Source organism: Marmota marmota, unplaced genomic scaffold, assembly GCF_001458135.2.
Source record: "Marmota marmota marmota unplaced genomic scaffold, marMar, whole genome shotgun sequence".
Taxonomy (NCBI): domain Eukaryota; kingdom Metazoa; phylum Chordata; class Mammalia; order Rodentia; family Sciuridae; genus Marmota; species Marmota marmota.
This window is the reverse complement of record NW_026000019.1, coordinates 25937004-25961949: the sequence shown is the minus strand read 5'-3', so window position 1 is coordinate 25961949 and position 24946 is coordinate 25937004. Positions and strand designations below refer to the sequence as shown.

At 38.3% G+C, this 24946-nt stretch overlaps 1 protein-coding gene across 8 annotated transcripts in view; it reads left to right on the top strand.

Moving 5' to 3' along the window:
* The window catches only part of Ddr2 (discoidin domain receptor tyrosine kinase 2), a 149539-nt gene that overhangs the window by 105774 nt on the left and 18819 nt on the right, over nt 1-24946 (top strand). For all 8 annotated transcript variants that reach the window (XM_048810119.1, XM_048810121.1, XM_048810116.1 and 5 more), the window contains 5 exons: nt 14430-14532; nt 16014-16245; nt 16553-16700; nt 17074-17179; nt 21753-21936. In XM_048810119.1, the coding sequence (XP_048666076.1) occupies nt 14430-14532; nt 16014-16245; nt 16553-16700; nt 17074-17179; nt 21753-21936 (773 nt within the window). The remainder of the gene's footprint in view (nt 1-14429; nt 14533-16013; nt 16246-16552; nt 16701-17073; nt 17180-21752; nt 21937-24946) is intronic.

The following is a 24946-nucleotide window of genomic DNA, read 5'->3' as shown; positions in this document are numbered from 1 at the left end:
AATGGACCTCTTGGTTTTCACTATAATCTTATGAGTTCATGTTTTCTCAAGGCTTTGATGTGGAAAGGTTAATAGTCTACAAGAGGACCAACAATGTTGGCAGAAACAGATAAGAGCCAGTGTCTTTGGTTTACCCTGGAGACCAAGCCCTGGAGCAATCAGGGCCCATATCACTGCTTTTTCACATTCCTGCTTACCAATAACTTTTCTTTTTTTGTTTTTGGCGGTGGGGGCAGGAGATGAGTAACGAGGATTGAACTTAGGGGCACTCAACCACTGAGCCATATCCAAACAGTCCTATTTTGTATTTTGTTTAGAGCCAGGGTCTCACTAAGTTGCTTTGTACCTCGCCATTGCTGAGGCTGGCTTTGAACTCGTAATCCTCCTTTTTCAGCCTCCTGAGCTGCTGGGATTACAGGTATGTGCCATGACTCTGGCCCAATAACTTTTCTAATAGCTGGAAGAACTCTAGGGCTCTGAATACTATAGCATCAAGATATACAATATATTTATGTTCATGTGCTATCCAAATAGGCCGAATTTCCTGGTAGTTGAAATACTAAGTTATGACAGTGAGTTAGAGTTGAAGAAATTTGTCAGGGCAGGTGAAAAGAGTAAGGGAAAGCATTTAAGTTTAAGAAAAGGCTCATGGGCACAAAAGGAAAACAAAAAAGATAGGAATGATTGTCAATGAGGAATCATGAGAGTAAAGGTGGATTTGGGGTGGCATCAAAAATAGGAGACACCTAATTTTGGAATTCTCAGTGTGTGCCAAATACTTTATGATCAAAGGCCTTGTCTCAGTGCTAACAAAATACTATGTCCTGTCCTCCTCCCCAGGATGCAGATATCTTTTGCTATTATATTTCAATACATCCTGGAAGCAGAACTAGGTTTAGATAGGCAGGAAGTTTCCATGGGCCCTCCATCCATATTGTTTTCTCACTTCAAGGTTCTTCAACCATTGGAGTCACACTGTGGACAATGTGGAGAGTGTGTGCTGTCAGTAGGGTGTCATGACCACATGGTATGGTGATTAGACCATGATGATAGAAATCAAGAGGTCTAGATGCTAGTTTCAGCTCTGTCACTACCTAGCTTTATGATTTTAGGTAAATCCCCGTACCTTACTGTATTTATCAGCTATTTGCTGCTATAATGAAATACCTGAGATAGGCTAACTTTATAAAGAAAACAAGTTTGTTTTACTTACAGTCTTGGAGGTTCAAGGGCGTGGAGCCTGCCTTGGTTCAGTTCTAGTGAGTGGCCTCTCCATTGCGTCACATCATGTTGGATGGCATGTGAAGGAGCAATTGACCAGGAAACCAGAGAGCAGGTGGGGCTAGGTTCAGGCTTTTATAACAACCAGCTATGATTGGGTTTATGAGAAAATTACTTGACTTCTTTCTCAGGGCAGGATTCTCAAAGACCTAGGGTCCTCCTGCTTGGCCCCACCTCTTAAAGATTCCATCAGTTTCCCTATTCACACATTGAACTCCCAACACATGGATCCCCACAGGGATAAACCAAATCTAAACCATAGTACTCACTTACAAAATGGAAATAATAGCTCTGCTTTCTGTACTTTGTAGGATTATGGGATGGGGGAGGATGTGAATGAGACAATAGTGAATGTGAAAAATGGATGTGAAAGGGTTTTGGAAAGTTATATGCATATATTGAGTTGTATTTTGTTACTTTGGGAAAAGAGAGAAATTAAAATAACCTAAACACCACAAAACAACAGTTCCTTCCAAACAGATGATAGCAGGGGGGAGGAAAGAGAAAGAGTTACTGGTAATCATTATGGTCCCCTGTGGTCTACAAAAGAGATTCCAGGTGCCTGTGGGGAATGAAGATTTCTAACAGCCTTGGACTCTGGCTATCCTAACTCCAAGGGGATGTAGGGCCCTGAGTTCAGGCTGAGAATATCCATTACAGTGGTTCCCCTAACCCGTTGGGACCATAGTGTGATTGTTGACTTAACTCTTGGTTTTAGCTAGCAAGTCTCAGAAGACCATGCATGTAGCAAGAGAGGTCTCCCAGAAGTTTTGGTGGTTTGGATACATATATAGTAAAGTAAAACAAAAGTTAAGATAGTCAAAATCTTTTTTGAGGTTTTTTTTTTTTTTTTTTTAATGCTTAAGTGTGAGGTGATGAGTTGTTAAAAATATGCAACTTTCCTTCATCCCTGATTCAGAGATGTTTATGACCTTGGCTTTTATCTTTTTGCTGTAGTGATGATCTGTTGTGCACCCATGACCACTACCTATCACGGTGCTACCTATGATAGTGCCTGGTTTTTAGAGGCAATTAGTAAATTTTTGAGAATGAGGAGAAGGAGAGAAGCAAAGAAGTCTAGGAACTCTTTTTTTTCTGCAAAAAGAAGAAGAAAGGAGAACGAAGAGGAGGAGGAGGAAGAGGAAGAAAATCATGCTATGTGAGACTTGATCTTGGGAAGCTGAAAAAGAAGTCTTAGGAATGACATCCCTTATAGGGATACTAAGTGAAGTCAGTAAATCAGGAGAGTGATGAGCTTGAGGTCCTGAGCTCTAACTATCAATGTGCAGCACCAAGGTCCACTCTTGTGATGTCTGAGGCCTGGGAGAGCCCATCTCCTTGTAGGTGAAGAGCAACTCTGGCTGCAGGGGAGGGTGAAGTCTCTGTGCCTATTCCTAAATACCTAAGTTCTCCCTGCTTTAGACTATAGACAATAGATTTTGATGGTTATACATAAAGGAAAATGTGCTTACATTTTGTGTAGGTCTCTTACTCTTGGCATGTGAAGATAGGAATTCAGATATCATCTTCCAAATGTTGTAACACACAGTGAGGATAGTAATAATGAAGCATACTGTCTATGTTAACTTAGCATTGCTAACTTGAGAAATTATTCATTCTGTCATGGGAGAAGCACTGGCTGTGGAGAGCAGCGGGAAAACTTTTGGGAAAACTATACTTTAAATTTATTTGTTGGATTTTAATAGGTTAGACTTTAAGTTTTTTTTTTTTTTTTTTTTTTTTTTTTTGGTACTGGGAATTGAACTCGAGTGCTCTACCTCCAAGTTGCTGGGATTGGTGGTGCTGGTGGGGGTGCAACACCATACCTATTTGATAATGATACCTGTCTTGGAAATCAGGATCGGGTCCTCGTTCCTCTGGTATTGAAGATTAAACACCTGAGAAATGCTGAGGCAAACATAGAAAGCAAGTTTTATTTAAGAAAGAGACAGAGCCGAGATAGCAGACTTCTCCCGAGAGAAGTCAGGGCCCAGAGCTGGGTGCCCACAGGAGAGGGTGTGTCTTGCCCTTTTATAGATCTCAGATTTCCTCTCTCCCCCTTCCTACCTCCTCCTTATATCCTGTCTAAGTTTCCAGAGTTAGGAAAGAGCAGCCCCAGGGCTACTGTGTGGGAAAGTGTGACTCCCCACCCCACCAGCCAAGTTTTAACAACCAGTTGAGCCTGGAAGAGATGGAGGTGTGAGCCACCCATTTCCTTTTCTTTGAAAATCAGTCCTCATCTTTCTGACCCAGTCATTTGATCATTTACTATCTAGGTTGACTACCTGTCCTTTGTCCCTGTCTCATTAATAGATTTTCTTATTAAAGAACTTGCTCAATAAGAAAGATAAGAAAATCTATTATTGCTAGATAAGTGTACCAAAAAATTAATAATGATAGAATGACATATCTTTGGTTATTGGTATGTTTCTTGATTCCATAAAACTAATTCTTAATTTCTTTCACGAGGATGAAACATTTCTTCAGTTAACAATGCTTGTACATAGAAGGTATACTTCATTGTTAGTTCTTACCTCTTGAATATGGACTGTGCACCCAAAAGATTGAATCTGATTTTCCCCCTTGAAATGCCAAGAGAATTCCTTAAATTCATATATATTTGGGCATATTTATATACTTTATTCTTTATTTATAGCTACTAAAGCACCCAGCCTGTAGGTGAAAAACTTGCTTGGCCCTCTTCCCTGTGAAGCTGGGGTGGTCTTTTCTGGGAGAGTGTACTTGGATTTTTGGCTTTTTAAAGAGGATATGAACCCAACTACATTGGCCAACAACTGGATCTGCCCATTCTTGGCAGAGCAAAACATCTTTGCTCTGGGTAGTTGGTAAGCCTGAATTCTTGGTCATTCTGAGCTTTTCAAAAAATTCTGTGTTTTCTCTTCCTGGCAAGTTTTTAAGATATCTTTATTATGTCAGACTAAAAACTCAGCTTGATTTTTCAGAGGGGTTTCTCCTTAGGGTTTTACTCCTGATCCCCACCGCCCAAACATTTGGCACATGTGCTGAGTGAGAAAAGTGTTGCATGCTTGATGAATCCCAGCTCTCCTCTGCTAATTCTTTCCTGTAGCAACTCTTTATTAGTAAGTGCCATGCCCAGAATCAATCTCTTGCTTCTATCCCAAATTGGCAAATGGCTGCAAGTAGCTGCGGAAATTCTCTCACCTTTCGGACATTCTCCCTTCTCTGAAATCTTAGTCTCTCCATTCCTATTGCTTCAACAGTGTAGATCATCTATGAATTTTATCTATTTTTTTTTCAGTTACTCTTGGGAGAGCATGGCAACCTACTCTAACCCACCTAAAAACAGAAATAAAAAGTTAACTTTCACTTTGTTTTCATTGTGATTTATGTTAATTAATTGTGTTTCGCTTTTTAAATTGACTTCTAGGAAGCTCAGAGCCAAATTTAAACAGCCAAGAATGCAGGCCTAAATGTAATATATTCTGAATACTAACCTAGCTCTAGATTATTTTACTTTTCCTATTCTTTTTCCTCTTAACCCATATTCTTCATTTATTTATTTATATCATTTTACCTTATGCAACTTAGGAAGCTGGCTCAAATCTTTTATCTGCATGAATCAGATTAAGAATAAATTAAAAATTAATAATAACTAGGCTTTGTTAAATATTATACTGCTCTAATTTCTTGACACATATTAGCTCATATATTTCTTACAGCAGTTCTATGAACAAGTACTATTATCATGATTTGACTGAAAGTACAAGCTTAAGTAACTTTTCCAAGGTTAGAAAACTTCTGAATTGCTGAAGAAAGAATGAATGTAATATTTAACACAAATAATCCCCTTTCTTGCTCCTTCTAGGTATTATCTATTAAGTTCTATTACATCCCATAAAATGTGTTAAGTTCTATTTTTTAATGTGTTAAGTTTTTTGTGTATATGATATAAAAGCTCTATAACAACTCTACTTATCAGGATTATTGAAGAGGATATTGACGTTCCCAGAGGTTTAGTAACTAATTTCAGGGTCCCAGAATTTGGAAGTAGCTGAATCAAGTTTTAAGCATAGACCTATCATGATTCTAAACCATGCCTACTTTTCCTCTCAATTCATAGCCTTCATGATTACCCATTTTCTCTTTGACTTATCTCCTTGTTGGGCAAAAGGTCATACTATTTTACTGTGAAGTTTTCACTAACCCACTTAACCAGGAAGAAAAATGTCTTCTCTGATCTCTACCTCAGTACCTTGAAGTCCACTGCAGTTTGAGGCCTTTACTCCTGGAGCGCTATAGTATTTGTTTCTGGAGGTATTTTGGGCTTAAAGGAATATTGAAATCCTAAAGAACTATTTCTAATGGGAATTTCAACTTGGAAATGGGTGAAATAGACCCACTGTATGGCTTGTAGATTGAAGAATGGAGCCTAAAAAAATCTTTACTGGACTCTTGCAGGATCCCATTAGGAATTTATCTACCCACTGAATCAGTTTGAAGTCGTTGGTTATGTGGAGTTTGCAGGGAGCAGGGTCCCAGGAGACAGCTTCTACTGGGTGACTACTTGGTTCCTTCCTGGAATTAGAAGAAGTTGATCTTGGTAGTCTGGGGTTGAAGAAGGAGAAAGAACCAGGCATCAGGAGATCTGTATTTCAATGCTGGTTACACGGGTCATCTGTGTGTCCTTGAGCAAGTAAGTTCATGTTTCTGGGTCTCAGAAATTCTGATGTTTAGTGTAGAGCCATTGGAGAGGTTGGAATCTTAATTTTCCTTCCTGGATCTAAAGTTTTGTGATTCCAGGCAGGGCATGGTGGCACTTTCCTGTAATCCCAGCACCTTGGGAGGCTGAGGCAGGAGGACAGCGAGTTCAAAGCCAGCCTCAGCAAAAGCGAGACACTGAACAACTCAGTGAGACAAAGTCCAAAATAGTGCTGGGGATGTGGCTCAGTGGTTGAGCGTCCCTGAGTTCAATCTCCAGTCCAAAAAAACACAAACAAATAAGCAAACAAACAAAAAACCCCTAAAGCTTTGTGATTGCAAATTAAGCCATCAACTTGCTTGGGCCCCCAGGTGACCTCAGTACCTGCCCCGCAGTCAGCTATGTGTGCCCAGAGAAGGCTAGGGACCAGATCTCTATGTTTAGGCTGTGTTTTCCTGGAAGCTGTATATAGGACACGCATTGACAGGGAGCCTGTGGCCTGCAGCTAGTAGTGAGATGGTAAACATCATGGAACAAGAAGCCCTTTCAGCCTTTCAACCTTGGCAGGATAGTATGAAAAATAATTCTTGGGAAGCTGAGGACTGGTGGCAGCTGCTTCTCCTTAGACTGCTGGCCAGGCCCTACCGGAGCTTGGGATGGATGAAGCCAGGCCTGCTGCAGCTGGTGCTGGTACTTTTCCACTCTGAGAAACTGGAAAAGTCAATTGGCTTCTCTGTCAGGAGATTGGTGGGTAGCAGAAGCATCAGAAAACCACTAAGACAACTCAGCAGGCAAAATCAGGAGGTACTTTATTTTTTTTGCTACAATTCCCATTTTTCATGCTTCTTTTACATTTCATAATATAGAGAGGAGAGATTGATGGGATCTGATGAACAAGATGGGGGTTCAGGTGAAAGAGAGGGGACCTGACATTGAGGACTCGGGCCAGCTTGGCAATTCTGAGTCTTCACTAGTGTCTGGACTCTCTTCCACAGAGTTTACCCAAAATAGACATTTTCAATGGGAAAACCACACTGGTACTGCTGAGACATGCCACGTTGGTTGTCCTGGGAAAAGGTTTCGCCCGGTTCCAAAGACTCAGTAGGATGATAAAGGCCATCCAAGATCAGCTCGTCCATTTTCCTGTGCCCTTTCTGGGAGGCCCCTGGGAATACTGATTCATCAAGGAACTCTGCCTGTTTTCTAATATGACTATTGCTGCTTCGCTGGTTCTTATTTCTGAATTCCCTGTCTTCGTCTGTACATTCCTTGATCCCAACTTTTAGACCTCCAGCCTAACTCCCACTGTCCAAATGGTATATACAGCAGTCCCCCTTCTCTGGGGTTTTGCTTTCAGTGGTTTCAGTTACTTGTGGTCAACCGCAGGCTGAAAATATTAAACGGAAAATTTCAGGTATAAACAATTCATAAGTTTAAAATTGTGATTAGCGTCATGAAATCTCATGCCCTGCCACTCTGCCCCTCCTAGTGCCTGTGTAATTGGCCTCACTTCATCTCATTATGTATGCAATGGTGTCATCTCATATCACACAGGAAGGATAAGTTTAATACAGTAAGATATTTAGAGAGAGAGAGAGAGAGAGAGAGAGAGAGAGAGAAATAGGGAAAGAGACCACATTCACAGAACTTTTATTAGAGAATATTGTTATAATTATTTCATTTTAATATTAATTGTTGCCTTTTATTACTTACTGTGCCTAATTTATAAATTAAACCTTACCATAGGTATGTATGTATAGAAAAAAAGAAAACTATGTGTAGGGTTTGCTACTACCTGTGGTTTCAGATGTCCACTGGGGATCTTAGAACATATACCTTGCCAATAAAGGAAGACAGCTATAGCACTTGTGGCCCAGAGGCTTACTCTGAGCATTGAGCTGGGAATCCTCATTAAAGCATGCAGCAAGATTCCTGCCAGTCTCCATTTCTCCAGTCATCTGTGTCTCTTCTAACCAAAGCCTGGGGATCCCTCCTCAGTTCACCTTGATGGATAGTTATTCAGTAACCACTGAATAACTTTTTTTTTTTTTTGTCAGAGCTCTTTTGCTCCCATGCAAATGCCCCCAAAGCTCCTGAAAGAAAGCCCTGCTGCTCATTACTCACTGGAGGTGGTTGTGAATTGGAAAAAGACAGTGCCCCTGTGATTTACTTTGACTCTGATTTGGGAGAGTGCTGCCTGTTGAAATGCAGCTGAATAGGCTGCTTCTTAACATGTGCTGAACACTTCAGATGACTATGTTCTGGGGAGATTCTGGGCAGAGAAATGAATCAGTTATAGCATCTGCCATTAGAGTTGGATTCTCCATTCATTCATCTTTCCATTCATCTACCCATCTCTCTCTCTCTCTCTCTCTCTCTCTCTCTCTCTCTCAGTTACCTATTTGCAAAATGTATGTTGAGCTTCTAATTAGTACTGTGTGTTGGGAAGTGCTCAGGGGGAAATGGAATAATCTGACACAGTTACTGTGCTCAACATTGCTTATAATTCCAGTAAGGAGCTACTTAAGCAAAAGTAAAACAAGAAAATCGATGATGAAGGGGATTTCTTAAAAGGCCCTCCCATCACTTTTATCCTGACACCATGTTTTAGTAACTTTGTCAGACTACCTGAAATATAGTACTGGTCCAATACATCCTCCAGCTCTCTGCCTATCACTCCTTCAGACAACCAACGTGGCATGTCTCAGCAGTACCAGTGTGGTTTCCCCATTGAAAATGTCTATTTTGGGTAAACTCTGTGGAGGAGAGTACAGGCATTAGTGAAGACTCAGAATTGCCAATGGATGATTCTCAAAGGATCAGTTTATTTCTGATTTAGTCTGTTTTCTGTTGCTATCTCTGAACACCATAGATTGGTAATTTATAAGAAAAGAAATTTGTTTCTCAGCTCTAATTGCTAGTAATAGCTATGTCAAATAGACAGTTGAGGTGTGTGTCTCCTCGATTATTGAAAAATCTATTTTGTTTATCTCCTATACCAGAATAGATCAGTCATTTCATGTTTCTTGTTCACTATTTTATATTTTGAGTAGTACCTAATATATAATAAAAGCTTACTGACTAAATAAATATGTGAACAATCATTAAATAAATACATTTGTTAACTAGATACACCAACATAAAGTTTTCTTATGCAATAAGTTTTCTGGTGACTCAGACTTATAAGGAAGACTCATACATTTGCTGTCTGGTTAAACATCATTAATTAGGGGTAACCTTGACTAAATTTATAGTACTTTGTTTTTAATCCCTATAAAAATGAACAACGGAAAACTCATTCATTTTCAACAGATATTTATTGAACACTAATTAATTTCAGACACCTTAAGAGATAATGGGAATGCAGTAGATATTCCTGTCCTCCTAATGCATACTATTTAGTTAAAAGACCAAAATTAAATAAAATAACTATTTATATGAGGAGTGTGAAAATAGGTATCAAGGGAAAACAGTGTGTACAAGAGCATGTACTAGAGGTTCCTAAGTTAGCTGGGCATTTGGGGGGAATTCCCTGAGGGAGTGATAGGCAGAGAGCTGGAGGATGTGTTGGAGTAAGCAGGTAGAGTAGAAAGGAAGAATGTCCCTACTAAAGGGAGTATCATACATAAAGAGACCCTGAGGCTTTAAGTATTTTATGCATTTAAAGAACTGAAATAAGGCCAGTATGTAGAGGGGAAACGTTCAAGGTGAGGCCACAGAGTAGATTGGGTCCTGACTCTGCAGATCTCATGGGCCATATTTTCTCAAGAATTGTGGAGAATTGTTAAGATGTCAAAATAAAGTTTAGGAAATTCACTTGGGTGATATGAGAAGGGACAAGAGAACAAAAGCAGGATAAAGAGCTAGGTAGTCCAGCTGTGAGTTGTTGGAAGAGAAGGCAAGATGTAGCTGGTCTCAAGAAATTTGCAGAAAGTAGAATTTTCTGTACCTCTTGATGGTCTGAATGATTCTCAAAGCACCTGTTTATTCTGATTTACTCTGTTTTCTGTTGCTATCTCTGAACACCATAGAGTGGTAATTTATAAGAAAAGAAATTTGTTTCTTACAGCTCTAAAGGCTGGAAGGTCTAAGAGCATGGAATTGGCATCTGGGGAGGGCCTTCTTGTTACATCATGACATGGCAGAGGGCATCATATGGTGAGACAGGGCAAGCACACTCAGGTCTCTCTTCCTCCTCTTATTAAAGCCACTAATGTCATCATGGGGATCCCACCCTCATGACCTATAAAATCTTAAATATTTCCCAAAGGCCTCACCTTCAAATACCAGTAACGAATGAATTTGGGAATTAAGTTTCCAACACACACAAGTTTAGGAAGACCAAATCATAGCAACTTCTCATCCTTTGATTGCCTCCTGGTATGACCTATCATTCCTGAATGATTTTTCTGCATGTTCTATATTGGTCTTCAAGCAGAGGTTTGGGGCCATCTGTGCTATCTCTGGAAGAGTCCTTTATCAATGTCACTATCATTCTGCTATTTATGCACAGTTGATTTAAACTCTTCCATGAGGGAGTGAGTAAGGGGGGCGGACACTGATGCACCTAATATTTCTTTATGTGGAGAACTGAAGCCTCATTTCATTCCCTGCTCCCCCCACCCCTCGTACTGGGGATTGAACCCAGGGGTACTTTACCTTTACCATTTGAGCTACAACCTCAATCCTTTCTCTCTCTCTCTCTCTCTCTCTCTCTCTCTCTTTCTTTCTTTCTTTTTTTAAATTTTGAGACAGGATCTCATTAAGTTGCTGAGGCTGGCATTGAACTTGTGATTCTTCTACCTTAGCTACCTTAGTTGCTAAGATTACAGGTGTGCACCAACGTGTTTGGCTCATTCTCTGGCTTAAGTCTTAAAATCCAGTGTGCATTAGAGTCACCTGTAGGTGTGGTTTAAACACAGTTGTTGGTTCACCTGAGTTTAAGTTTCTGACTCAATAAATTAGGCTGAGGACTGATAATTTGCATATCTAGTAAGTTCCCAGGGGATGCTGATGCTGCCCTTTGAGAATCACAGCTCAAACCATAAGATAATGAAAGCATTGATAAGGAGGTCAGATAGCTTTCAGGGAGAGAATTGGCACTCCTCTGACACCAGTAGCAGAGTATCCTATGTAGTATCACTCTGTCTCTCTACTATTTTTCGTTCTTTCTCTCGATTACACATATTTCAAATATCTCTTACTTCATTTTCTTCATCTATTAAATGGACATTTCCTGGATGGGTTTAATGAGGAAAGGATCTTAGGAAATAGAATCCAACTGAAATATGTCACAGAGGCAGCTGCAGCAGCAGTTGCTCTGTTTAAACTTCTGGGTTGCTATTCCAAAGTGTGAGCAGTGCCTTGATAGAGTTATTTGCAATAATATCATAACTCAGCCTGTGCAAGCTTTCTTCCACATTTCTGGTTTACTTCATATGTCCTTAGAAGTAGAGGCTCAGAGTCTAAGGGTTCATGATGGCCAGGAATGGAAACCCAAGGGAACTGTGAAGGTTAGATTATCTGGCTCCAGAGAATCATTATGTATCCAGACAGGATAGAACCTGGGAGCAGTGGTTCCCAAACCTGAGAATACAGCAGAATAACTGGATAGTTTTATAAACATGCAGGTTTCTAGACTCAGCTTTAGATATTCCAAAGCTAAGTCTCTAAGAGGGATTCACAAATGTGTGTTCTGAAACCTCTCTAGGCAATGCTAAAGCAATTGTTCCCTGGACTGGTTTTCAGGTACCACTGCCTTACAGCAAGTCTAATCCAGCCCCTTTGCTTTCCACTTGAGACACAAAGAGGGCATGTAACTTGCCTAGGTCCAAGTCCCCTCTGGTTAAGTGGTAGAGCCAGAAATGGATTTGAAGTTGTGATTTTCAGAGATTGCATAGCTTAGTAGATCACAGGCCTTAGAGGCAGATTCCAAGATGGCTTAGTATTTACTCAATGAATAGTCTTGTTTAGTTAGCCTTTTGCCTGTAGAATGTAGAATTCATGAGAAACATAAAATATTGAATGAGAAAATGCTTATAATTTCTCACATTTTTAAATGCTTCTAAATGGATGCTGCTTTTATTGTATTTCATCAAATTCAATAAGCTACTAAGATATATTATTACTATATTTTTCCTCTAAAAAGAAAAAAAATAACTAGCAATTAAATTAAGAGGCATAATTAAGTATCACAATTCTAATAAGTGAAATGCATTCATGATAAGGAGAGCAGGGAATCTTCAGAAAGGGAATTGACACTCCTCTGACACCAAATAGTAGAGTATCTGTGGGATCTCTGTCTCTCTTCTACTTGCTTGTAAGTAACCAGATGTTAACATGTGTAAAAACAGGAAATATGGTATTCTACTTCTCTTCCTTGACCCCCATGAAGAGTTGCGTGTCCCTGAATTAAATACTTTAAACAGTAAATGCAGATTTCCAAAGAAGAAACATACTATTGTGATTGAGGAATATCAAGGCCAGTGTAACTATGGGGAACATGGTATGAGTGGGGTGGGGACAAGGTCAAAGACAGCCAAGGGGACAGTTTATACAAGGCCCTGGAAACCATACAAAGAATTTGAATTTTATTATGAGTGAGATATGCAGTTACTAGAGGACTTTGGACAGAAGAGTTTCATGGTCTGACTTACATTTTAAGATACATGAAGAGAAGTGGACAAAGGGAAACTGGTCATGAGATAATTATACTATTCCTGGTGATAGAAGATTGTGAATTGGCTTAGAGTGAATTGTGAATTGGCTCAGTAAAATAAATGTGGGAAGGAGTAGATGGGATATGGAAATATTTCTAATGTAGTCATCAGAACTTTTTGTCCATCTAGTTGATGGACTAGGTATGGAATATGAAAAATGTCAAGGATGGATTAAGAGTTTTGGCTCGAGTCATTGGAATAATGAGGTTGGATGAAAGGGAAGAACCTGGGGGTGAGGTTTGAAGAAGTCTGTATTTTGCTCAATTTTATTCTTATTCCTTTCCAATCTCTATTTCTAAGGCTTACCTATTTTTCAATAAATATATTTAAATATATATTTTCTCCCTATGTGTGCACTGAGGAAAAAAAATAAGTATGATATAGTCCTCCCACCAAGAAAAAATTTGCCATCTACAGGAGGAAAGGACTTTCATACAAATAATTAAGTTATGAAGCAGGGTATATCTAATGTTATATCAGAGATCAAAAAATGCCAGAAAATAGAGGAAGGAGACATGTATTGGAATCATTATTATCCTTCTTTAAATATGTTTGCTTTAGTTCATTACATTGCAAAAGGAGAATGGTAGTATAATAATGTTAGGTAGCATATCAACTTAGGGTGAAATGGCCTCCTTGCTGTACCTTAAACCACCTTAACCAGCATGATTTTTCCTCAACCATACCTTGGTACTTTTTGTCCCCTTTGCATTAAACATCCCCAACTCTGAGAGTCACTGAGCTCATCTGTTTTCCTTTACTCCAAGCTCTGCTCAAAGTCATCAGGTCCAGGAGGACTTCCTTGACTCTTTGCGGAATGAGCATCTGTTCCCTTTCCATTGCCCTTGCTATATTCGCTCAGACATTTATTTGCTTATTGTATGTCTTTCTACACTAGGATGTATACTTTACGACAAAACACACTTTGTTTTGTTCACTGCTGTATCACCACAGTGTTTGACAAATTATTGAATGAATTAATGAATTCTGTAGGCTCTTTCTGACTTTGCACTCATTATATTGTAGCTGGATACTGTTGGGGCAGTAAGTTGGCTCAGTTCCAGGGCTTACCTTTGTTTCCCATATCTCTGAGATTGCTATTCATTGTTACCTGATGTTCATGATCTGAAGGCCAGTTTCCCATATAGTTGGCCCTTTCTGTTACTTTCATACAGGAGAGTAAATCTGATGTCTGTTACTCTAGCTTGGGTTAAAGTACATGTCCATTCCCAGAGGTTATTGGTTTTAGCCAGGGGACAGACATGATGCTAATGTGGGCCAAAAATACACATTCAATCCCTTTTTAGGAGAGTTTGTAGGTTTGCTTCATGTTTCATGCAATTGGCTACCTGCACAAAAAAGAATGTTGTGGATTGCAGGGTACCTGATGATTTCATAAGTAGTGAAAGAGCACTACAATTGGGAAATTGATTAGAAGTGCACATCTATTACTAAATAAAGGGATAAATCAATGCATTATATCATATTACATTACTTAACAGAGTTTGAACTAAAAGATAAGTTTGGCTAAGGATCAAATGTCGGAAACAAAAGTGGCATTTAGATTCAGGGCTATGAAAAAAATTCTGGTAGAGTCAGGGTGGTCAAACTGGGGTCATAGAGGAATTTAGGAGACTTTAGTTTCTTTTAATTCCCTGTTAATAATCAGTTGCAGTCTTTCTAAGAGGCTTTTGAAATAAAAATAAAAACATGTCCTCTCAACTTTTCTTTGGTTTCTCTTGGTCCAGCTATATGCAGGTATCCTCTGGGCATGTCAGGAGGCCACATTCCTGATGAGGACATCACAGCTTCCAGTCAGTGGTCAGAGTCCACAGCTGCCAAATATGGAAGGTGAGGATGGCTGTATCGAGAAGATTGAATTCCGGGTAGTTCAAATTTCCTGGACACACAGTCCTGACTCAAACAGCTGGGGAAGATTGGTGATGCTGGGGAGAGCCGGTGAGAATAGAAGAAAGGCACCAAGTGGGTCTGTCCTACTCTGCATGTTTTTAAGGACAGAATTCAGGACTTGGCTAATGTGCTGGTCTGGTGACCTCATTCCAACCACAGAGGCTCCAGAGCCACACCACGTACGGTGGATGGGTTGATTGATATGTGTTCAGTTTGCTTATCTGGCCTTCTCGCTGAGAGCTGCTGCAGGGGAGAGGCCAAAGTAGCAGATGTGGGAAAATGCAGATTATATAGGACACTGAGAGTGAAGAGGCATCCTTCTCAGATCGTGTCTGTGAAATACCAATTACTCAATAAACAATCAAGGACTTAATCAGACTTTGTTGCCTCCAACAAGTCCTTTTCTGCTATCAAGGAAATCCCACACAGAAGGGCCATCTTCATTCATAAACAGGGTGTTGTAGTTTTCTCCTGGCAAAGTTTTAGGAGTCCTATAAATCAATAAACTCCCAAATCAAAAAGTTCTCTTTGGGTCAGGACCTACTCCTCCTCTTGGAATCTAATTCTTGGGGGTAAGGTATTGATTTTATTAAAATGGAATTGCCCAAAAGGAAAGGTAAACCTCCCCCATCATATTTATCTTGGTGGGTGAAAGATGAGAGTGAGGTTAGGAGGGACAAGAATTGAGTGGGTAACATCTGTGAGAAAAGGGAGCATTCCAGGAAAGAGAGAAAATGGTAAAAGGTTCCCAATGTAAACTTTATACTGATTTCACAATTTTGCTTAGTGGTAACTCAGCCTGGAGATAATAAAATGAAACCAGATTATTTACAACTCCCTTGACATGCTCTTATTCCTCACCCTTGCTGTGGATTTCCATGGTTTTTGCTGGGTGGCCATGCCCATCCTGCTGGTTAAAATTCCACTGCACTGCATAGCCCACCTGGAGATTTTACTGTCCCTCCCACTCCACTCCCATAATTTGATATCCAAGCCAGGAGTGGCTAATTTTATTAGGCTGAGTCTAAAAAAAAAATAGGAGAAGGGGATGGTGAAATGATTCCATAGGGTAACAGAGGATAGAAATTGTTTCATTTTCCTTGGAGCTTCTAAGTTGAGAGGGAACGTGAAGGTTACATGTACTCTGAAGGCCTTAAACTCCCTGATGGTGACTCTCCTGGGTTCCATGATGCTTCAAAGAAAGAATACTGAGCCTAAATAAGAATGGTTGGGGGCAATCAGACTGGTGGGCAGAACCCAGATGTGAGTCTGGACTGGACTTCCAGGCTGCTCTCTCCCCTCGGGACAGGAAAGCTGTTTTTTTTTTTTTTTTTTTTTTTTTGTGTGTGTGTGTGTGTGTGAATTGGTAAACAATTTGGTTTCATCGTTGCTCTCTCTTTCCCCAACTCTTGCCTTCCAAGGCTGGACTCAGAAGAAGGAGATGGAGCCTGGTGCCCTGAGATTCCAGTGGAACCTGATGACCTGAAGGAATTTCTGCAGATTGATTTGCACACCCTACACTTTATCACTCTTGTGGGGACCCAGGGGCGCCATGCAGGGGGTCATGGCATCGAGTTTGCACCCATGTACAAGATCAATTATAGTCGGGATGGCACTCGCTGGATTTCTTGGCGGAACCGGCATGGGAAACAGGTAGGAAGAAGAGATGTCCACACCCTGGTGTGTCTGCAGACAATATTTTGATTTAGGTGAGAAGGAGAACAGCACAGATTATCTGTGCAGATATGAGTGCTTACAGACCTGGCATGACCTTTTTAATGGGACCTAGGGAGAAGGAGGTTTCACAGGGAGGATCATCAAGCCTGCTGAGAAAGCTGAATGAATATATTTTGTTCTTTGAATTAAATGAGAGCTTCCATATAACATGGGTGATAGGGTTGAAGAAAAGTGAACATGATTTTATTACCATCTCTTCACTTTTTCTCTTCTCTCTCTTCAGGTGCTAGATGGAAATAGTAACCCGTATGACATTTTCCTAAAGGACTTGGAGCCACCCATTGTAGCTAGATTTGTTCGCTTCATTCCAGTCACTGACCACTCCATGAATGTTTGCATGAGGGTGGAACTTTATGGCTGTGTCTGGCTAGGTAGGTCTCTAGCACAGGGATTTTATAGACTTTAAGCAAAACCCCACTCCCTGGGAAATAAAGTCAACCAAACCAGAAAGGGATTGGATTAGTTACTCCCAGAAGGATGTGCTGTCCTCTTGATTAGAGAAAGATGCATTGTTCATCCACCTATGGCTTGGTGCACCACACCTGAAATAACATATTCAAAGTTACTTTGCTGACTATCACCAAGGAATGCTTTTCAGTAGCGCTCCCTGTTTACCCAAATAGAGCCTGATGGGACACATTGCACAGAATTGCACCCTTGAAACTCATGTAGTTCCCTGAGGTAGTTGGTCTGAGGAGTAAGCACATCTTCCCAAAGACACTGACAACTCTGTTTCTTTGGCAGATGGCTTGGTGTCTTACAATGCTCCAGCTGGGCAGCAGTTTGTACTCCCTGGAGGCTCTATCATTTATCTGAATGATTCTGTCTATGATGGAGCCGTTGGGTACAGGTAAATTTGGGGAAGCTTGATCATCAGAATGGGAAAATGACCACCAGGAGTTAAGAATAATATTTTATCATGGCTTTACATCAGAAACCAATCAACCCAACCAAGTATTTATTTAGTTCCTAGACTAGACATGGTAAGGTAATTTAGATGAAGCCAACTGTGTGGTTTTTATTTCCAATGAACTTAAAGTCTACCTTGGGAAGACAAGGTAACAACATAGAAAGCAACAATAAATTACACAAATCAAAGCTAAACTTTTTGGTATGATTTTAATGTACGGTAGCCATATTTTTGACCCAGAAAACAGGGCATCTCTTCTGACACAAATATTGGCCTCGCTGTGAAGATGAAGGGCCAGAAGAATTGAAATAATAAGCATAATAAATTGGGGGAAGTCAAGAACTTCACAAAGAATGGAATTCATAAATATAAATCTTTTAGAAATTGTGGAAATTAGTAAGACAATAGGCAAGGAAAATTTCTAGGATGAGATGAGAATTGAAGCAGGGTAAGGTAGAGGGAAGGAGAGCAGAGGAAACAGGGCTGAGGACAAGAATGGTCTGATTATGGCAGAAGTTGGATGCTGCAAAAGACCAAGAGAGCCACCTGAAGTGGATTAACAGAGAGCCATAGCAGAGAAATATCATTAAATAAGTAAGAATTTAGAAGTAGATAAGAGATGTATCCCACTCCAGTCTGACCTTTACCATTCTTCTAGCCTATCCCAATACTCTTCTCTCTTATCTTTGTCTTTATCTGCAAAGATGGAGCCTGGGAGAGATCATGGGGATTTACAGGGGTTGAGAGAGGGAAATATTAGTGAGTCTCAGGAAAGGGGATGTGGAATTACAGCACTTCCATTAGCTTAGGTGTAGAGAATAAACGATTGCCCCCAGCTGTCATCCTTTGGGTGAAATCCTGATTCATCCAGTCTTCTATTCTTAGTCACTTCCTTTTCACCTTCTCAGTCACCGGTCTTTCCAATTTACTTAAACTGTCTTGGCATCATTTCACTCAGCACAACCCAGACAGCAAATACTCATGTCATAAAGGAAACCAGAGATCAACTGAACTCAGTTTAGTTTAATCAACCTTTGCCAATTCACTGTTACTATATGTAAGGAATTTGGTTAGGCATTTATAAAGATAAATAAGTTGTTGATTGATCTTACCTTTAAGGTATTCACAGTACCTAAATTCCAGTTTTGTCAGGTAAAATAATTAATGACCAAGGCCAAATTACTATGATGCAAGCATATGAATAAGAGATTATTTTATTAACACTTTGAGGTTCTAAGGAAAGAGTAAGCCATATAATATTGGGAGTGAAAAATGGCGGGATTCCCCATGTTCTGAATTATTTGTTTTCTTTTAAGGTTAAGTAAATTAAAATACATAAGAAAAGCATTTTGTAAAAGTACAGTGCTATACATGTGTAAGTTATTATCTTATTGGAGGACGAATAAAGATAAATTGAATCAATAAGATCTGAAATGCGTTCCAAAGGATGGATATGGATAGAACTTCTATAGGTAGAGAATCTTGAAATGGCATTTAGATTGAGAGAATAACATGGGGGAAAATGAACAGTGGTTGTAAATTTCAGAAGAATATATGTAAAATGAAATTGAACAGTTTAGTTAACCATCAGCCAAATTTATATAGCAAAGTAGTAGATGAGAAGTAGAACAAGGATTATGCCATATTTGGAGAAATTTGAAGGTCAGGGCCAGGAGGAACAAGAAAAGGAGAAGAAAGAGGAAAGGAAGAAAGAGAATGATGAGGAAGAGTTGTTCTGCTTATTATTATCATCATTATCAATATGATGAGCAATTAAACATTTTTAAAGTGGGGGAACATGATCACTGTGCTTTAGAGAGATTAACCAAAGATTATATTTGAATAGAATAAAAAATTAGGGATATTCCTAAATTCCAGTTTTGTCAGGAAAAATAATTAATGACCAAGGCCAGAATCATGACCTTGGGAATGGAACTGAGGGTCAGAAATTCTTTTACAGGACATCAGCCACCTGATTGGATGGATGTAAGGGATAAGATAGTATGATGAAATAAAGAGATGAGGTATGACAGTCTAAGTGACTGAAACAATGGAGCTGACATTATTTGCCCAGCAAATACATTTTGAGGGTTTAATGTGGATGCACTCTCAGTGACTGTGAGAGAGAAGTACAGCTGGCAGAAATGGAAAACCTGGACGAAATATTTAGTTTAATAGGAGATGAAGATAGATTTCGTTTGGGATATAAGTCAAAGGGACATTCAAAACATTCAAATGGAGAAAAAAGAAAGTTAGCTGAAAATATAGCTATAGACCCCAAAGGAAAGATCAGATAATTATAGAAATGTAAACACTAATAACTGAGATAATCACATTTCGGATTGGGATGTGGCTGAGGAGATCCAAGGTACTTAGATAAGGGTCTCAGGAAAAAGAGTTGTTATGGATAAAAGACAGAAAATTACATAACATCTATTGAAAGATTTATAGACAATCCAGGGGCATTTTTGAACTTCATCATTCTGTTAATGTTTCATTAGCTTGTAAGCTGAACTGTTGGATAAAATAACTTTATTTTTAATTCTGGATCTGCCATCATAATGAGTTTAGAATTATGGGGTTCAATTCATTTTTTGACAAACTCCATTTGACCCTGTCCATCTAATCCTACATTGTCTCTGGTTACCACATTTTGTATCATATATATTTGTCCAGATACAGTTGTAGTAGATATTAAAAATGATGTCTTTACCTAGATTGATGGAGAGCATGACCTGCCTACCACCATACAGCCCACTTTAATACAGGAGCAGTATGAACTCCTCTCCACAAATGTGTGTGTGTGTGTGTGTGTGTGTGTAATTTTTTAAAAAATGTTTCTTTAGTCTTGTCTGTGTTATACCAAATTGAATGGATTACTTTTTGGAAAGTTTTTATAGTACTAATGTTCTAAATTTAAGGACTATGTTAAAAGAAAAAACTACACACAATTTGATGGAGAATTAAAATCAAATGGTTATGAAACAGTGATAACCGTGGACAATTGGCTGAGATCATTTTAAAATAATTGTGTAATTCAGTTAGTGATTGGAACTGACTTAAAGACAGATATTATATCTAATATGAAATCATAATAATTTTTAATTTTTAAAAAGTTATAAAATAACTTTTAATTTAAAATATTATGAGTGATATATGCTCATTGTAGTAAATTTTAATACACTATAAAGTTATCTTGGAAAGTTTTTTTCTGTATTCTCCACTTAATTTTTATTTTGGAGAAACTGAATAATCATTCCTCTTAATTTGTGTTGCTTCTCTTAAAACTTTCATGAGATTTATTTTTCTGGGGACAATGGGAACTACATTTATCACAAGTAAACTTATGTTCTCCTAGCCTTCTGATCTGTAGAGAGAAGAAGATGGCAAAACCTTGGAAGGGAGATCCAGGTCACTGTGGATAAGGCCAGTCAAATTTTATAATTTGCCAAACATTTTTATTGAATAAATATAGTTTAAAGTGTATACACAAAGCTGGCACAATCCATCTTAATCTTTTTTTTCCTTACAAATTTTACATACTATTGGTTCTGGCTAGAAACTTTAAGGTCACATCCAATAATGCTTGAGAATGACTATTGCAGTCTCTTCTTTTAAGAAACTCCTGACATATCTCTCAGAGCTTGAGGAAAGACACATTTCACATGATGAGTTCCTGCTCTTTCCCACCATAGAAGGAAGGAAGAAGGCCTTTTTATGTCCTACATATAGTCAAATTATATAAATATACTTACTTATGTCCCATACAGCAGTCAAACAAACTCAGCAACTCAAAACAGAACCTCATACTCAAAAGTAGAAAAGGCTATTAAGCTCAGAAACAAAATTACCCGAGACTCTCATGAAATCCGTGTGTTTTGCTCCATGGGTCTAGTATTCTACATATTTACTTAAAATTAAATAAAAATTAATATTTAAATTCTGTAAGGATAATTTTTCCCCTAGTTAAATTAGGTTGTTGGAGATGTGAGGTATACGAGGACATGATTGGCTTCTCTGAAATTGATTCACTGAATAATGACAACACACAGTCAAAGGACAGTCAGAAAAATTTCTAACAAGCTCTGGGTATATTTATTTAGTGATGGGACAAGTGCTACTATGTATGGCATTCATTCATTCATTCATTCACTTATTAATGAATTAATTCTTCAAGTGGATTTGCTAATACTGAGTCATTACATATTAAGACATTATATTCAATATATGAGAAGAGATTTTAGAAAACTTTTCATATAAATTATTATTTAAAACTTTTGCTATTAAAGTGGTAAGCATTGAATTTTGTAAAATTCATTTATATAAACTCTTAATTTTCCATTGATGCTGAGATAAATGAATCACTACCATAAATAAAACTGAGTTTTTATAATCTTTCAGTGAACATCTAAGATTATCAGCTCTTAAAAAACTCAGAGTGAAGCAGTTGGGTGAATGCTCTTCCATGAATGTGTAATTAACTTCTTTCCTTTACCTATCTTAATCTGAGCAGCATGACTGAAGGACTGGGCCAACTGACAGATGGGGTGTCTGGCCTGGATGATTTCACCCAGACCCATGAATACCACGTGTGGCCGGGCTATGACTACGTGGGCTGGCGGAATGAGAGTGCCACCAATGGCTACATTGAGATCATGTTTGAATTTGACCGCATCAGGAATTTCACTACCATGAAGGTCAGTGGAGTTAGGTATGGTGGAACTTCTTCTAGGAGGGTAAACTCACAGTGTGGAAGAGAAAAGGTATGCCAGGAGGAACCCTTAATGGGTGCCAGCAAAGCAGAATTCAAATACATATTCCATTAGTAACTGGTTATATGCATTTCAAAGTTAGTTTATCTCTAAGGCCTATTTATTAATTTGTAAATATTATAAGGATTGGGCTAGGACAATAGTTCTCAATGCCTTCCTATCTCTTTCTTTTCTTCCTTCCTTCCTTCCTTCCTTCCTTCCTTCCTTCCTTCCTTCCTTCCTTCCTTCTAGCAACATTGGAACCAATGTGTACATTTCATTAGGCACAGCAGCTATTTTGTCATCCTATTACTGTTGTTGACATTGACTACTGCAGTTGAGAGAGCAGTTAAGAGAGAATAGATCTCATCATAATGTACATCCACAAGACTGGGGTCCTAATTAGAATAAGATATATTCAGTGCTTGTATGATTTTATCAAAATGGGCTCTTATTGTCATGTATAACTGAAAATAACCAATAAAAAATAAAAATTAAAAGCTTATAAAAAAGAGAGAATAGGTGAATTTTATTATGTAATTGGATAGAGGCTAAAGGCTTGGAAAAGATCTAAAGACTGGGCATGTTAATTCAGACACTTGAGAAGAGCTGGGGGAGAAGACCCAAGTTCCATTCTCTGAAGCAGGACCTCACCAGAGAGCCCAACCTTGGTGTTAGAGTTGAGGAGATTTCTGTTAATAAAATTATGTGTTTCCTGGTACTTAGCTCAAATAATTATTTTCCTTTTCTCTTACTCAATCACAAGTCTGTTTCAGAAAGAAAGGAATGGAAGGCAAGAACAAATATATAAAACTATGTGGGAGTGAAATCCTATGTTATTTACTTGCATTCCAGGAGAATTTCCAAGATATCTGTAGAAGAGATTATTAGTTTCTCCACAGGACACTTGTCCAACACTTTGCAGATTTCAAAACATGAAAAATCTGTTGAAGCTATGGATGCTATTTCTTTGATTTTTTTTCTTAGCCTTATTCCATTCACCTATGTTCAAAAACTAGAATGGTTAACTCACCCCAAGGAAGGTATTAACATGTTTTCATGCGAAAAAGTGACCAGATTGGTTGTTAAACCTGAATTCTAAGCTTGAGGTAAATGAGGACTCAGGAGTGTGAAGGAAAGCTGTCTTGATGGATTAATAAAGAAGTTGCAGGATGTCATGCAAGAACATGATTTATGAAGGAGTATGAGGGGGTCCTCAAAATAAGCCTTGAGGAAAAAAAGTGGGAAAATCACACATAGATTCCTATTATCTATTTTTTATCCCCATTAATAGTTCGGTGCAGGTTATTAGTAAACAAAAATTAGTGCAGGTCTATTATTGCCTCTATTTGTACTCAGTCTTCAGCTTTAATATTTATTTTCTAAATCCATCCATTCTTCTGTTTGTTATTATCAACTCTGTTTGAAGCATACATGGTACTACTCAGCTCTGAATGTAAATAGTTGAATAATTAATAGTCTGTATTTTGGAACACAGTGCAGTTCAGTTGAAGAGGCAATGTTTATTTGCAGAAGCAGATATTATGGGCTGACATAGGACTCAGAAGAAGGAAATGTGCGTTGTCATTAAGGGTTTCTAGTAATGCAAAACTTGTGATTCCTTGAACAAACTAGGTTTCCAAAAGAAAAATGCATGTCTTTTACATTTCACCCAGATGTTAGTATGATGATATCTCCCAATTAGATGAACAGGTATTCGTTAAATTAACAAACATTAACGATGATAACAGAAGAATCAACATATGCTCAATCTGCTATTTTATTATTCAAGAATAGCTCGTTGGCAGTTGTACAACATAAGTGTGTGTGGCTGTCTGTAACCCATTATTCTTCACAGGTGTTTTTTTTTTTTTTTTTTTTTTTTTTTTTTTGAGGGAAAAGAAAGGAAGAAGGAAATATGGATAGCAACAAAAATACTTTAAAAGAAAACTTATTTTTAGTCCTAAATAATGTCTATATCCATATGTACCTATGGACATGTATGTAAATTCACACATAGATACAATTGAGAGATTACCTAGTATAATAAATGATGAAATTATTTTTACAATCTCCATAAAGTTATACTGTTTAGTCAATAGACACTGATCTTCTAGAATCTCCAGGATTCTGTTCAATAAATTATCCCAGGTCAAAAATACCCAAGAGCTTAAACAACAATAAGAAAGTGTCAGAAGTATCTATGGAGCTGATTCAGGGAAGTATCCTGAAAACCAAACAGATCTCTAGCATATTTTGACTTTTCTGAGGTAAATAAAAAGTAAAAGATGACTTTCAGGGAGTTTCTAGAGACTAGTTTTTGCTTCCTAGACAAATTACTACACACACATTTCTCACTTTGAAGTATGGTTAAACTATACCATTAAGATGTATTAATGCATTTTAAATGTATTGTTTATTAAACAAATATGTAAAACTATATGGGAATGAAATCCTATGCATTCCAGGAGAATTCCCAAAATATCTGGAGAAGAGATTATCACCTTTCCCACAGGACACTTGTCCAACACTTTGCAGATTTCAAAACATGAAAACCTGTTGAAGCTATGGATGCTGTTTCTTTGATTTTTTTTTTCTTAGCCTTATTCCATTGACCTATGTTCAAAAAACTAGAATGGTTAACTCACCCCAAGGAAGGTATTAACACATTTTCATCAGTAAAACATTTGAAATGAGAAAAATCCAAAGGGAAAAGTTAAGAAGATTTGCCACATTTCTGTGTGGCATAATAAGTGGAAAGAGCACTAGCTCATAGGCAAGTCAAACTTCTCTGATACCAGTGTGTCACTGGTAAGTAAAGAGTTAGACTAGATGATTTTTACAATCTCTAGTAGCTCTAACATTCTATTCTTAGAGAACTCTGGTGTGGTCTTCAGTTATTGAATTTCTATTATTGGTGATCTTTCAACTAAAAATAAATTTTATAGTATAGTCC